General features: G+C 41.4%; 1 protein-coding gene across 13 annotated transcripts in view; it reads left to right on the top strand.

The window, feature by feature from the left end:
* The window catches only part of ctnnd2b (catenin (cadherin-associated protein), delta 2b), a 173,195-nt gene that overhangs the window by 26,451 nt on the left and 130,510 nt on the right, over window positions 1-16,234 (top strand). For all 13 annotated transcript variants that reach the window (XM_085805987.1, XM_085805990.1, XM_085805989.1 and 10 more), the window contains exon 2: window positions 12,752-12,888. In XM_085805987.1, the coding sequence (XP_085662113.1) occupies window positions 12,757-12,888 (132 nt within the window). In that variant the 5' untranslated portion in view covers window positions 12,752-12,756. The remainder of the gene's footprint in view (window positions 1-12,751; window positions 12,889-16,234) is intronic.

Raw genomic sequence — 16,234 nt, 5'->3', positions numbered from 1 at the left:
AGATGGAGAGAGCAGCCTCCTGAGAGATTGCACCCCAGCGCCTTCACTGGCATCACTAATTAAAACAGCAGACTTGGAGACAGAGAAACACTGCTAATTGAATTCCACTGTTGGATGTTTATTTTAACCCGTGTGAAGTTTAAATTTAGCGCAGAGAAAAAGAAAAAGAAAAAAAAACTGGAGCCTTCAACAGTCGAACTGTGAAGTCATAAAACTGTGTAACAATGTACAGTTTCCCCGCAGATCGTACAGTCCAACCGGATCCTTTGTGAGTGGGTGTAGTAAATACACAGCTTTTATGACTTCGATCAGAGACGACAGTAAATCTGGATTTGAATTTAATTCTTATTTTATTCTACTATATGTCTAAGGGTTTAAAAAGAAACAAAGAGGCTTTGATATAAAAAAGATATACTATATATACACTGATTGAACTTTTCAGTGAGTCAGCTGAAAGCCAGTAAAATCACAGCTGTTGTTATTCTACATTCAGAGCTTTGGTGCAACCTGACTACTTAGCATTTCCGGGAGCAGTGAAAGCTATGATGTTGTCTTAGCTCTGCTCGGAGAATGAATGTTCTTTTTCCTTTAGATTCTCACTGTTAGATGTTGCGGTTCAGTGCCTCACTGTCTTTTTCATTTAAAGACATGAGCAATTTTTGTTTTCTTAATCAGCTTACTTCCTCTGAATCCCTCTGATTCACTGTTAGTCCTATGACTTATTGTAAGTGTTTCCATAGTTGCAGTGTAAAGACCTCTGGAGTCTAGAGGTGACTTCATTTAACGCGTGATGTTTTATCCATACAGCTGAAAAAAAATCTAGTATTGGATACCTTGAAGTCATAAAAATAAGTCTTATCCTGAGAGTGTCACCAGGGAATGTCCTTGGCAATATAACATGAACATGTTCAGCAAATTCCAGGGCAATCCGTCTGTTAGATCATGAGATGCAGTCTTGTGTCTGGAACTGGTAAATCGGCCTGAGGGTGGCACAAGTGGAACATTCGATGAGTCATAGCAGAAAAGTTTTGTCTCCTGGGGAGCTTAAACACACTCTGCGAATTCATAGCAATTGTGTGTTGAGCTCAAGTGGAAATTTTTACCTGACTCAAGACTACTAAGTTCAGGAGTTTCACTGTTATTAAGGGCCATCCTAAAGGGATTACATGAATACTCATATTTCATATAGTTTGCACTTGGTATTCAAGTTTTATTATCAGTTCAAAGACATATTTGTTGTTTTTAGGAGCCAATATCATCTCAGTGTAGGTTTCCATCTCCTTTCTCAGGCTTCTCCCTGCTGCTCAGCAACATGTCGATCATAAGAGAGAGTCCGAGCCGTTCTTCTGATCGACTTGCTACTTGACTTTTTGTGTGTGTGTGTACGATATGAGAATACAAATAAAGCAGTAGGTTTCAGGTTATAACTAGAAATGAAATCCTGCCAGGAAAAAGCAAAAGCGAAATGCTTTTTTGGACTGTCTTAACTTCATGAGCACCTGAACAAATTGTCTGGAGTCTACCCCTCACCTGTGAGCACTCGGTAACTTTTTCTTTGTTTGTCGGAAGAAATCCTGCTAGGTTGACCCCAAGAGAGCTGTGCTGAGGGGCGGTGACTGTTGTGTTGTGACATCACAAGGTTACAGAAGTCCTGACAGTTCATTTTAATGCTCAGTTTGTCTACATAAGAGTTTGTACATGTGTATTTAGCATCATTGCACACTCGGATACGGTAACAAAATGGGTCATAGACCTGCTGTATAAAAAATTGAACTTTTATGTTCTTCAATATGGAAAGATTTTTTTGCAGTTTTCAAATTTTTTTTACACAGATTGCTACTAAAACTCAACTGTTCAGTTATCTCTGGTATTTCTGTCTCTGGTAGTGAAGAAGATACAGCATACTGTATCTTCTGCTTGAGTTTTATTTGCAATAAGGACTTTCAAAGATGATACAAAAGGCATATCTAAATGTTTAAACTCTGCTTGGATTTCAGGGAAGATGATCATAGCAGGTAAAATCACCTTCTAGTGGTATCACAGCAACACTGACAAAAGAGGTGTCCAATGTTGCACTGACCATATAATAACTACATAGGTACTTTTTGATATCTGTTCAGCCTGATAGATGCACTTTGATAGTGGTTGCGAGGAGACCTTAACAAACTACAACAATACAAAATATTTCAGTAAGTCACGTTAAAGTAATCTTATTCCCCAGGCTCATCAGCATTTGTGTGGCCGTTTGTTGTTGCCACTGACAGCAGGAGACACCCACATCCACCAGGCGAGTCTATGTTACAGTAGGGGCGTTGCTTTCTGAGGTGGTAATAAGGCCATCGGTTTGGAGGGAGCTGACCTGATCACCTGCCATGGCCACGGGTGATGTTGAAATACAGAGACTGCTTGCTGAAAAACTGTCCCCGACGTCAGTGGTTTTGCACGAATTCACCTCGAAAACAACTCTTTCTCGTAACGTTCCGTTATTATCTCATAGCGTGGTTAATGTGCAAGTCACACCTTGTCCACGAGAGCGTTTTGGAGTTGTTGGATTGTGTATTTGATGAGTTTGATGAGGGAAACAAACCAAGAAATCCCAATACAGTAGCTTCCGTAGCTCTGTGCACCTTGCGGCTCTGCTCCACCGTTCTAAAAATAGCGTGCACCGACAATTAAAGGTAACGAACCTACTGGTATGACTATAGGGATTATGGCAATGGGGCAATTTGCCAAAATGTTTGCAATGACCAGATATTTCTTTTTGTTCATCTCTGAGCATTTATGCTCTGCACTGGAGTTTAAATTAAATATCTCACAGTTCTTTTGTTATGTGCTGATGTGCTTGTCACCAAGTCGAGTCTGCCATATTTAGCTGTTTTTTTGGTTTTTTTGAGCCTGAAGGTTTTCAAAACTTTAAAAACCGTCATCAAGCGTCTGTCAACCCTCAGCAGGCGAATCCTTCCATAACACCTGCTGTCACTCCACTTCCTTCCATATTTACACTGCATTGTTTGATGATTGCTCTTCCTTCTGGGTAATTAGCATGCATGCATGTGAAGCATGACTCTGCTGTGAAAAGAAGAGAAAAGAAAAATCAAAGTGAAACGCCCAACGTGCTGTAGTTTAAGTTTTTAGTTGTCCTTGGAACATCATACAGGTATTTTTTATTATATAATCAGCACCACTTTTTTATCACACACCAGCAAACATCAATGAGCATCATTAGCATGTGTGCCCAAAATAGATATGGCTGTTTGAAATGAAAATGTAATCATTCAGACTCAATTGAATTGTGTTCCATATTCACTGAACCAGGAATCCAGACAGTAAAATAACAACACAACAGCAGCTGAAGGTGTTTGGCGAGTGTTTCCTGTAATGTAGCCATCATTGTGCCGTGATGCTTTTAATGATACGTTTTTTTATTAAATAATAGATTTTTATTATGGCCAATTGCCTCCTAATTTGTCATCAGAGCTGCTCCTAAACTGACGTTCAGAGGGATTTACACTATATCACAGCGCTGCTGTAGAGGTTTGTGTTGGTGTGTGCACTTCAATGTCCATTAGCATCTGGACTTTTAACCTGCATAGATTTAGTTGATGGGTGATTAACCCTCAATGATGCTTGTACAGTATGGCCATCTGTCATTATCACCCAGTGACACTCCTGTAGTGAAAAGTTGTTTTATTTCCATGTGTTTTTGGTATTTGGTTTTACAGTGAGCCCTGGTTTCACAGCAGACATTTTGACATGCCACGGTCAGACGAGTGCACTTCTCAGTCTCTAAGTCATGACAGTGCAACAGTGAGTCAGCGTGCACACTGCGCCGTATTGATTTTATTACACTGTACCTGTCATGACACACTAATGTCTTCAGTGAAAAGCCCCAATAGAGCCAGGGAAAGAATATCGATAGTCAGTATCTAAAACCTAAAGTCTCCGAGGGATGACAATGAAGTAAAACCTGCACAGACTGCATCTGCTGGAAAAAAGAACTGTAGAGAGAGGTGTGTGGAGTCAGTTAGACCTGAGTAAACACTGGTTTGGATTGAAGAATGCAGCTTTGAAAAGTAAAGGATCTATAAGAGTCTGAAGCCTGATAACTAACTCTGCACTCTAGAGGCTACATGAACACCTGAATCTCTGACTTCACTGTCAGGAGCAGGTAATGGATAATCCAAACTCTAGGTTTTGATAAGAAAAAGACTTTGTGGAAAGGACTTGACAGTATCATTTCCCACCATTTTTAAAATAGTCCATTATGATTCTGACAGAACCTGACACCATTCAAACAAGTGGCAAATTTTCAAATCCCCAGTGTCTTAGGGTGTTTTCACATTAGGTCCGATTGTTTCGATTGCTCTCCTCTCCCCTGCTGATCAGCTTTCACACAGTTAACCCTGTTTGACGCACAAGTATACCGTATGAACATGTGTGGCGGTAGGCACCTAGTGGGTTTTAAGTCCGCCATTACCACAACAAAGAAGAAGCAAGTTCTGATCAGTGTGTGATGCACCAGTGCCACTGCAGGTAGACAATGGAGTCCACTACTGCCTGTTTTTATTACATTTTGAGACATCAACAACAACCAACGTGCCAACTTCCCTGCTTCAACATCTACCGCGCCACTAAAATGGTCAACCCACTTCTATGTTTGGGCACGGTTGCTTTCACATCTCCTCTGTACCGTGCCTGAGTACACATGATCTGTGCCAGAGACCATGCACCTTTCCAAGCGACTCTGGCATGGTTTGTGAAACGTGCCGGTGCATGGTACTCTTGTGTTCACGCTTATAAAAAGAACTGAACTTTGGGGTCAAGTGTTCTCAGATCCGGGCCCCTAGTGCGAAACCACCTTTAGACTTTTTAAGACCTGTAATTAATCCAGCTTGACCTATTCACTGTCACCCCAGAGCATATCACATCAGTGGTCCATGACACTCATCAAGTCACCACCATCCATTACTTTCTACGGCCTTGTCAGTGGCATTTTGATCCCATCATCTCAGATTGATGCATCCACGACAACTGGTTGGCATGATGTGGCGTTCATCGTTACGAGCAGCCTCCCACACCTCAACGTTTGACGATTTTTATGAATATGATTGATTGAATATTTTAAATCCTGCATTGTTTACGTCCATTTTCACTAGATAGCAGTCTTCTCTTTCCCTGCCTAGTTGGCTTATTGCTGCATTTCATGGCACATTGCCACTATCTGTCAATCAGAGGAATGGCTGAAAAAATCGTTGGCAGTGTGGAACTGTGTCTCCTGTCAGCCATACACTCATGCATATGCATGTGTGTCCTTGTGCGTGTGCATGAGTAAAACAAAATAGAGACCCTCTAGTAATAAAAAAAGAATGTTCTGCTCTGCAGCACTACGCAGGTCACAGACTCCACAGTGGAACCTGTTATTTAGGCAATTGTGTTTTGTTTTTTTCCCCAAAATTGGCAAAGCAAATTAGTGGTGAAAATATTTTGTAGGCAACACTGTTGCTGTTCGTTTTTATTAGTTTAATGGAGTACACCGTACCTGGCCTCAGTAGTGAGCCAACAGTAAAATCTGCTCAACTTAATTTAACTGTCGTCTTAAAAGGTGCCATTATACGCTTGGTGGAGTTCTTTGCACCCAAAGCTGTTCTGTTGTGTCAATGCAGAACACAGATCAGAGGATTTACATACAAACTTCCCCCCCTATACCTCGTGTTTAATTTGGTTTGTTTACTTCACTGGCCTGTTTTAGATGCAAGGTTAAAAGAAAAGCATGCGTGCCATCACAGAGCTCTTACAGGTAACCCATGAACATGATGCTGGCTCTTATTAAATACACAATGAGACACAGACAGTGCTAATTACATTGTTAATGTGAGTGTTAAAGTCTTGTTATGTTGAAAGCGCGGGCACAGGGTCTAGACAAAAGGACAGATGACTGGTGAAGCCAAAACAAAACACTGCAGTAAGTTTTAATGAGGCAACAAGGGACTGCCCGTCAAACACATAACAAACACTCAAGTCCCAGAAGGGGACACAGACACACACAGACACACACACACACATGCTCGGGTGCTCTATACGCACACGTATACAAAAATGCAAGTACACAACACACACAGGAAAATAACATTTCTTCATGGACATTTAGCTGATTTGCTGCCGATCTGTGACGGATTCTGTCTTCACCAAAACATGCCTGTCTCAGACCTGACAGATGAGCTTAAAGGGTCAAAAGATTAAGCTCAGTATTCCCCATGTCAGTCATGTCAATCATAGCATGGTGATCTGCGTTTACAATGTTACAGTAATATCGGAGATTACTGCTTTGAAAATGCAGGGCTAAATACCCCTGCATTACGGCGCTGAAATATAGACCTAAAAATCCAAGATTATACTTCAGTAAAATAAAGCCTTTAGGCCTAATCCATATTCAAAGTCTTGTCTCTAGCTGTGCTGTGGGCCTCTATAACCTAGTTCTGACGGCTGTTATTGGGGAAAGCTGCTTTGTACTGGTCAGTTGTGTGATGAGGGCTTGGACACAGTCTGTTGAGTTGACCTATATTTGGCTGCCTGCCCTGTCTGCACAGTCAAAAACCAGTGCTTCTCCCTTGTTTTGTTCCACAGTCAAAGTGGGCCGCCGGGCAGTTTTCTCCAGCCTCTGATCTGGTTCTCTGATCAGGTTCAGGCTCGAATGTACCAACATGTGAAATATTTCATGCATATGGATGCCCCTCAGACAAAACTGAAGGATTCATGCACGATGCAGAAACAGAACTTAGCTCAGCGGCAACCTATAGAGGAATTTGTAATGGTGGTGCGGCGGTGTATCGACAGCTAACATAATCATGTAGCCAGGGAGGGAACAACAGAAACTGCAGAGGGCTGAGCTAGATGCTAATGCTAACCTCTGCATGCTAACATGCTTGCTATAGCTTCGTCCCAATTCAGGAGCGGATCCAATGGGTGGATCCCTCATGAGCCAACATATTCCAACAATCACTAATGAAAGCACCAACAACAGCATTATACTTTGGAAATAGAAGTAGTAGCTAAACAAAAACAAGAATTTTGAAACCTCAGTTTTTTGTGGAAAATAAGTGATGTGTTGACAAGGATGCAAGGCAACAGGAACTGTACATAGCAGCTAGTGAAACAAAGGGAAAATCTGTAGACCAGACTTTGTCATTTTGCTGCAGCCTTCACTGCATCATTTGGAGGATGTCACGTGGCCCATGGTGGCCTCCGTAGACTAGCCTGGGTATACCCATGCTGCCTTGCGCACGCAAGTCAGCCTGGACCGCGTGGACCCAATTTTTCCCTCAACGAGGGAGCCAATCACAGAACGGGGGAGGGGGAAGCAAGACTGTATGACAGATTTCTGTCGCTCTACATACATCATCGGGTATGATTGACACGATTGGCTATAAGCTACGGACGCATTTGATGGACATTCGTAGCGTCCAATAAACAGCTTTGGGCTTTCATGTACCACGCCTCAAATACGAAAAAATGAACGGTGTTTCCCAGAGCGAATCTCTATCTGCATTGAGATGAGGTCTGGTGTTGGCCAGGCTAACCGTAGACTGCATCCCTTAAAGATGTGGCTCCTGAATTGGGACACGTGTACAGCTCATGACAGTGCTTAAACTCAAGTATGTTTACTTTGGCATCATCTAAAGTTAGTCTTAAGAAAGTTAAAGGTTTAGGCCTATCAAAGTAGCCTAAGTCATCCTTACAAGGCATCAGTGTCTGTAATCATAGTCCATTCAGCATCTGTTGAGCTCTTTCATCTGGACCACGGTGTTGCACCAACAGACAAAGCAGATCAACTGTTACAGTTGTAAAGTATGGTTTAAAAAGATTTAGGTTGTAGTTACCAGGAAACAGTGCTTTTTAAAACAGGTGGTGGATACATTTGAAACTACCTTTGTTGTGGAAGCAATGTTGTGATTATTCTTTTGGTTTTAAGGTAACGCTGCTGATCCAGAGTTTCTGTCACCCACTCCTGAAGTTTAATCTCAGTCTGCAGGTTGTGTTCCTGCTCCAGAACTCTGCCTTCAAAAAGAGAAAAAGAAACAATTTACAACGAGGACAAAGATGAAAATTGGTGCTGTTTGTGCAATCCTGATGAGAAGAGCCTAGACTTCAAGGCCGACTAAATGCATAAAGGAAGAAAAAAAAATAAAGGAAGGAAATAATGAATAAATGGACTTCTCAGCACTGCCGTGTGTTTGCTTTAGCAGATTATTCAAGATGAGCAGAAAATCACTTTCACTTTGGTATTGTTCTAAATGTTGTCTATTTTTAGCTTTACTTGGTTCAGTATGCTTACCTTGCTTGTCATGGCGGCTTGCCACTGCTTTACAGCTGCAATAATGGAATATGTGGCGGTCACATACATTGTATAAATGGCGTTATGTGATCAGATCCTGAAGGATGACAACAGGGAGAATCCATTAGTAAAGTGTCAGTCTGTCTAGGCTTGAGGTAGATGTTGCAAAAATACTTTTAAAATTTTCAGAACAGTCGTGTGATCTGAATTATTAAGGATTTTTATTTTTACATTTGGGCTATATACTGTAACTATAACCAAAGTCTCTGCTCTGATAGTATTCTCAGAGGTTATACTAATATAATGAAGATATAAATTGAAGAACCTAGATATTTAAAAAATGGACCAGCTCTCTCTCAGGTACCAGTCTATATAGAGAAATGTTGCTGTGTCGTTACTGAGCCAGTGCGCTCACCTTACAAACTCTTTTCCACTTGTGTGACACTGCATATAACTACAATACTTGTAGTTCCATTCCAGTTCTAGTCAACCACGATGATGTCGCCTATTTAAAGCAGCTTATTGAAGGGAATCTTGGGAAATTAAAGGGATTTCAGTGTCTCTAACCTGCAATTAAGACCGAAAACCACAGACACTGAATATACATATTCAAGCTCATTACACATTCCAGACAGAAAGTATAGTATATGTGTAGGTGAGCATATGTCAGTCAAGGAAACCATGCAAATGTGAATTACTGTGATTCAAGACCTGCTGTCTGGTAGCAGAGAAAGGCAGAATGAGAGTGTCTGAGAGGGATTTGATATTGTATGCTTCAGAAAAGATAGAGGGATGGAGACAAATTAGGATGAGTGGAGGTGATAATGTGAGTGATGACACTGTGATGTGATTACAGGAAGAGCAGGGGGGCACAGGGAGGAGACGCTGTTTGAGTGGTAGGAGGCATGGAGACGGGAGAGGAGAAGTGGAGAGGAAGGATGAGTGATGATGACAACCCAGAAAAAGAAGAAGGTGATGGTGTAAAGACGAGGCATGTAGCGGTGTCACAAGGACAGATAAGCTGCTGAGTGTTTACGAGGTGCTCAGAGTGGATGTTGTCGGGTGGGTGGGGGTGACGAGACGCCCTCGGGTGCCGCTCTGTGTTGTTGTAGGTTAAAATCCAACCAGCAACCTTTGGGTCATCCTCCTCCTGTCTTCCCTCTGCTGTGTGCTGCTTAATAAAGCAGAAATGCGCTCAAAAGACGAGGAAACACCGAAATAGGTCAAGTGAAGAGAGGCGGACAGGGTGAGAGAGAGGGAACGAGAGAGGAGGAAGTTAGGAGGAAAAGAAGACACAAGAGGGAGGAGGGAGGATGCACGAGGAGGAGGAGGAGGAGGAGAAAAGGAGAAAGAGATGTGAATGAAGAGATGGGTGGTGATGAAAATAGGTAAAGATGAAGAGTGCACGCTCCAAAATGGAAGACAAGCAGAGCCAGGTCAGCCATATTAGCAGCATTCAGTGACCACAGATTGTTACCTAGCAGCATGCAAGAATATTTATTTTTTCTCTTCAGGTCTTTTCTCCTTACCTCCTCCTCCTCCTCCTCCTCCTCCTCCTCCTCCTCCTCCTCCTCCTCCTCCTCCTCCTCCTCCTCTACCCTCTGTGTTGTCAGTCTCACTCCTCTTTTCCTCTCACCTTTTCCATCCTCCCTTCTTTACGCTCTCGTCCCTCCTCTCTGCTCACGGGCTTCACTTTGTTTTTTTTTCTTCTGCCATGCTAATGCTGCCTCATGCCGACAGCCGGCCTCTCTCATGTGCATGCATGTAAGTTGGTGTGTGTGTGTGTGTGTGTGTGTGTGTGTGTGTGTGTGGTGACAAGCCTTTCATCGGTGTGTAAAAGCTGGCTGATGCAGCCGTTACACCAGCTCTGTGCTGCATCAGGATTACATGGCACATGTGAAGCCCGTGTCCTCCTACGCTTGGTCAAATACGGGATGACACATGGCACCAAACATGTGAATTGTGTGTGTGAGAGAGTGTGTGTGTGTTTGTGTTTATTTATTCCACTTCTCCTTATGCCACGACTTTGATACTTGCTTTCAAATAGGTTTTGCAAATTATGTAGCACGTGTTTCATGCTGATAATTTAATCCTATATAGTGTTATGGTTGCTGCTTACTCCTATTCCTATTACTGCTATAGCTTCATTACAACTTGACTACTACTTGACATACTATCAGTACAACCAGTGCTTCAAGTGCTGTCAAAGCGACTATTTGTAGTAGTTGTTCCTATGCCAGGTTTCAAATCATGGATACAATGTGTGTCTCTGTGCCTCTGATGTTAAAATCATACTGTCTTGTTTAGGTTATGAATGTGCATATCTTAAATCTTAATTGACTACAGATTCTTTGTCTTCATTTCACAAACAATGCAGAATCGTCACTGGACATCTGTCGGTGCAGCCCCTTAAGGGATGAGGCTGGAAATGCTCCATGTTTTCTTACTGTCGACAAATAACACGAAAAGACAAAACCAACAATGAACTGATCCCGCTAACAAATATTGTGTGTGTATCCAAAGCCTGGCTTATCTTAGTCCTCTGTGCTGCAGACCGCCATTGTTGTGTTAAAAAATGCTCAAGACGTATCAGTGAAGCACACACTTATACTCACACTGTTACCCTGGATGACACGTCCTTTCAGTGCTATGCTATTACTAACATTCACACGGCAGTTTATTTTGAGTTAATCCCACATACTCTGTCCTGCTGCTGGGGATATTCACCGGAACTCAAACGTACTGTATATTAATCCACATGTGGAAGTAATTCCCAGAAAATGCACTTTTTGCATTACATACAGATACATAAAAAATAGAGACTGTTTAGGGAAGTTTGACAATACTGTGCGATGGGTTATCAATGTTATAACTAATTTTAGTTCAGGGGCCACATATAGCACAATTTGATCTCAAGTGGGCAGGACCGGTTAAATAATAGCATAATAACCTATAAATAACTCACATTTTTTTCCTTTGTTTAGTGCAGCAAAGTACGAGTAGTTTACAGTTAATGAACTATCCTTTAACATTATGAACAATTTGAAATTTCTTGAGAAATATAAGTGCAATTACAACAATATTATGCCTCTTCACACTTCACATTTCACACAAATTCATCCCGCAGGCTGGATTAGACCCTTACAGAAAAACCACATGAACTTCACTTGTGAGTCACATGTGAAAAGTTTCCCATGTGCAAAATTTTTCACATGTGAATCACATGTGAAGTTCATGTGGTTTTTCTGTAAGGCGACCCTCTGGTGGGCTGGTTTTGGTCCGCAGGCCATATGTTTGATACTCCTGGTCTAGAAGATTTCATTATTGGACTGCTTCTTCATGGCTATTAGCCGACTACTTTGCCAGGAAACACACACACAGCTCTATATAAGATGTAAAGACTCGGCGTCTTGCCAAGTCTTTTATGCGAAGCACAGTTATCAGCTTAAAAAAAGAGAATGGGGGGAATACCTGAAGATGTTTCACTGGCATAATACCACTACACCTTCTATGCGAGGTTGAGTTTGAATGTGTCACAGACATTAAAAAGTATAAATTCTTATTTTTAACAACTTTGGAGGGCTGCACAGTGCACACTGAACACACAACACAAGCAGTGCTTCCCTGCTGTTATACAGGTACAACTAGGCTATATTTGTTCTGAAATACTACAGATTGAAAACGAACTGTACAACACACTACCTCACATACAAACTGTACCGGTGTTTCTTAAACGTATGCCAGATGGTTACTGTACCTTTTTTTTAGAGCGATTCAAATCACAAAGGTGAATAGGCCTTTAAATACTTTGCTGAAACATGTACAAATTGTCTTTTCTGCACATACATGTGTTTCTACATTTCTACTACAAAATTAGTACTTCTTTAATCTGTGATCACTTTCATTCACAGGCCAGACTACCACCAGTTCTGTCTCTGTCAGCACTGTGAAGTCTGCACTTTTCCTTCTCTCTGGCCTAGATTTCATGTTACATAATGTACTGGTGCACCTGTCCGGGATGTGTCACTGCCCTTTGCCAAATGCATGCTGGGAGAAGCTGCAGCGTCCCATGACCCTGAACATGAATAAGTCAGAGAAAATGTAAATACTGTATAAATAATTAGAGAATACATCAGTTAGTATTGGTCAAAATGTTAGAATCTGTGATTTAATACTTAGCATACCAAAATGAAATTGCAATGGATTTCTAACGTCTGACAGCAGCTTGGGTTGTCAGTGATGTTATGTCATGCTACAGCATTGTGTGTGTCTCCACCTCTTCTTTCTCTGTACTGACCATATCTGTGTTTCCTGTGAGTACAAGTGTAGGAGAGCGTAGGTGTGACAGCCACTCAGCCTAAATGGTGGCATGTCGGAGTACCTAATAGTAAAAGAGTTGCATGTTCCTGTGTTTTCCAGGAGGAATGCCAGTGCCTGAGGTGGCGTCTGACACTGCCAGAGCTGCCACCATGTTGAGCCCCGTCCTCAATGCCTCCAATGGAGATGGCTCCGAGTCTGAAACCACCTCCGCCATCCTCGCCTCCGTCAAAGAACAGGTTAGAACTTAAACTGTGTTTGTGTGCGTGGGTGTATACGTATATGTGTGTGTGAATGTGACATAGACATAGGGTTGTCACATTAATGAAATATGAATACCAGGGGAAAAAAAAGATATTTCCTCCTGTCCTGACAGGGTGAGACAAGGCGACAGTACACAGTAAACAGGAATGATGGAATCCGCATCTGAGCTAATGTGTCACAAATGTCACCACATTTTGATCTGTTGAGATCTGAAAGCCTCGGGCTACAGCCGCTCAGAGTCATTTTTGAAAATGTGGTGGGATGCATCATTTCCCACATTTTGTCAAAGTCCGAGCAGTTTTGTGGGTATACACTCCATGTGACGTGCCAGTGAAGAGACAAGACAAAGTTTCCACCTTGATTTTTTTTTTTTTTCAGTAAAGCTAACATTAGGTTTCAGAGCGAGACTGTGTTTGGTGTTCATTATATATTAATGAAGGTTAGAATATTCATCACTTGCAGGATGTGTCTGTATGTGCCTATTTTAACTCCTCTTTCATTTAAAAAAAAAATCCTAAATACATAGCTGTTCAGACCTAAGATCTCTTTTGCTTGAAGGTGTATCCATATATCCACCCTGCACATGTGTTGACATGTGGAAGAAGAGTGGATCAGATGTAGCCTATGTTACATTTCCTCGTCTTTACAGGTCCCATATTGTATACAGGAAGATCTCTGTGTCTTTTTTTAATGATAAATCAGGTCTTACTTCTATTAATACTTCTGAAAATATCAAAGCACTCAGTCCACAGAGAAATGGACAACAAAGCAGTCACTACTCTCAGTCAGGCTATAAGCCCCGCCCACCTGGACTTACCATCCACTCTCACAGCCTGTCTCCTGATTAGCCAATTCATCTGCCAGTCTTCAGCCTTAAGGAAATTAAATATATACATTAAATTAAATAGTGTAATGGCCATTGTATGTGCAATGACAATAAAATTTATTCTATTCTATACAGGAAGTATAAATATTTAATGCCAAATCAGGAGGTAGCCATGGTAACATATATCACCATTTGGGTGTGGGGACACATCAGAAAGTGAGAAGGAGCAGAGGTGTGATGTGTCTAATTGTGTATATTTTGGCTGTTGCTCATTAAGAGAATATGAAGGAGTTACTGTATCTGTTCACTGTCTATGTGACCTATTGTAAGTCTGGACCAAATGAAGTGAACTACTGACTTGAGAGCAACTGAAGAGTGAATCATCACTGCTGCACTTTTGTTGAGCAACAGTTGCATAAGTTTGACTGAGTCATTTTTCAGATGATTAAATCTTGTATCAGAATGTAGTTATATTCACAGGCACTGCAGACTGTGCACAAAGAGTCATAAAAAATAACATTGTAATTAATAGCGGATGGGTCAAAATGAGAAAAATATTGGTCACATTTTTCTAAGATATATGAACACATTTTTCATTTTCTTGAGTTTTTACAGCTGAACTTATTCTGGGCAGAATGATATTATAAGCTTTTGAATTATTTGTGTTCTTGAAGTAGCAGAGACAGAATCTTAATTTTTAGGATATTGTCGCTTAACCAAAAGGAGAACTTTTACTCTAAAAAGACTTCTATGTAATATGTAATATCCCACAGAGAAGTAATGATAATGTGTGATCTGGTGCGGGTCTGTAAACCGGCGTAGACAATAATTTGTTCTGGTGGGTAGCAGCTGGATTTGTATATGCATGCAGAGACAGATGACATGAGCCATCTCTGCATCACTAGTGTTTAAATCCAAGTAGTAATGGTAATCAAGCTAGCGATAATGATATCCAAGCTAGTGCTGCAACACACTGGCTTGGGGGGAAGAGGTGAACTGAAGTGCTGGACAAGAGTAAAATTCAACCTGCTGGTGTTGTTGGTGGTGTGGATCACCAAAGTCATCAGGGTTTACCCACTGAAAACCTTCACGCCTCTGCCAAATTTAACGTTAATCCATCCAGAAGTTGTTTAGATATTTTAATCTGGACCAAAGTGTTGAACAGATGGACGGTTGCGCTGACAGTGCCAACCCCCAGAGCCACACTACTACTGTATTTAAAAAACTACTTTCATTCAGTTTACGCCCCCGTAGGATAAATACCGATCAACACAAATAAATACAACATTTTATGTTAGGATGAGAAGCTCAAACGGGAGTGCAGACAACAGAGGGAGCTGTTTGAAATCTGATGAATGTCCCCAGTTTATGTCCCTGTGTGTGTGTCTTTGTGTGGAGTTAAAAGTGAGCTTTCCAAATATCAGTGGCCTGTTCTTCACCTCTGTTTGAGGCTTGACACTATATTAGTCGTTACCAGCATAAATCACCTGAATCTAAGACTGACCAAGTGATGTCTGGTTTCAAACATTTTATCGTAAGACATAAAAAAAATAAATTAAAAAAAAACCCCGTCAAAATAATCCTGAGGGCATGTTGTCAAATTTGTGTCAGTTTAAGGGTTCTTGATCTAAGAAAGCTTGAGGGCAGCTGTTGGGCTATATGCTATTCACATGATATTCACATTCATTATCCCCTTTTGCATGAACACCAGAGAGTCTGCATCACATGAGGCAAGATATGTACATCAAATTCTATGAAATCTTGTTTGACTGACATGCAGTTTTCACTCTTCCATCAGCGATTATACATTTTAATCTACAAAGCAATCTTTACTCTGTGTAAGTCATTTCCCCCAGTATGTATAGTTTATTATAATATTTGAAACCCTGCTGCTCAGACAGAGGAGGAGACAGCTTCACAGTACGGTCAAGAAGACATCTGAGGAGTGTTATGCTCACCATGCAAAATCACCAGGCTGTAAATCACGTCAGCTAGTGGCTAATGTTAGCAGCTAGCTTGTTAGAGAGCCGACTTTCTTCTGCAGCGTTTTCACAAGACACGCCACAATGCATGATGGTCCAGCCTGATCAGTGTGGTGTAACACCTCCTGAGTGTGGCAGTTCTGCAGTGCACTGCAGGGCTCCAGACTAACAGTTTTTACTAGTAGGAGCACAGAGGCCCCCTAACTGAAATTTTAGGAGTACAAGCAGAACATTTAAGAGCGTAAATCAACTTGCAAAGCAAATATTTACATTTCATTTTCATTAATGATCCTCACACACATTGCCACCTGTAATGACAGATACCAGATTCTCTGAGTTGCCCCTTCCATGTTCCACCAGTGTTGGGGAATAAAAAGGCAGATTAACTTGCACATGAGTAAGTAGATGAAAAATTTACTTGCACTGTCTGTCTCAAATTTTAGGGGCAAAATGCCCCCATTTAGGGGCAGTATGGAGCCCTGCACTATAAACAGTTGAACAAGGCAGATGTAC

This window comes from Trachurus japonicus, chromosome 17 (assembly GCF_045865225.1).
Source record: "Trachurus japonicus isolate A0001 chromosome 17, Traja_1.0".
Lineage (NCBI taxonomy): Eukaryota > Metazoa > Chordata > Actinopteri > Carangiformes > Carangidae > Trachurus > Trachurus japonicus.
Note: the sequence above shows the minus strand (reverse complement) of the source record. Positions and strands in the feature narration are given on the sequence as shown.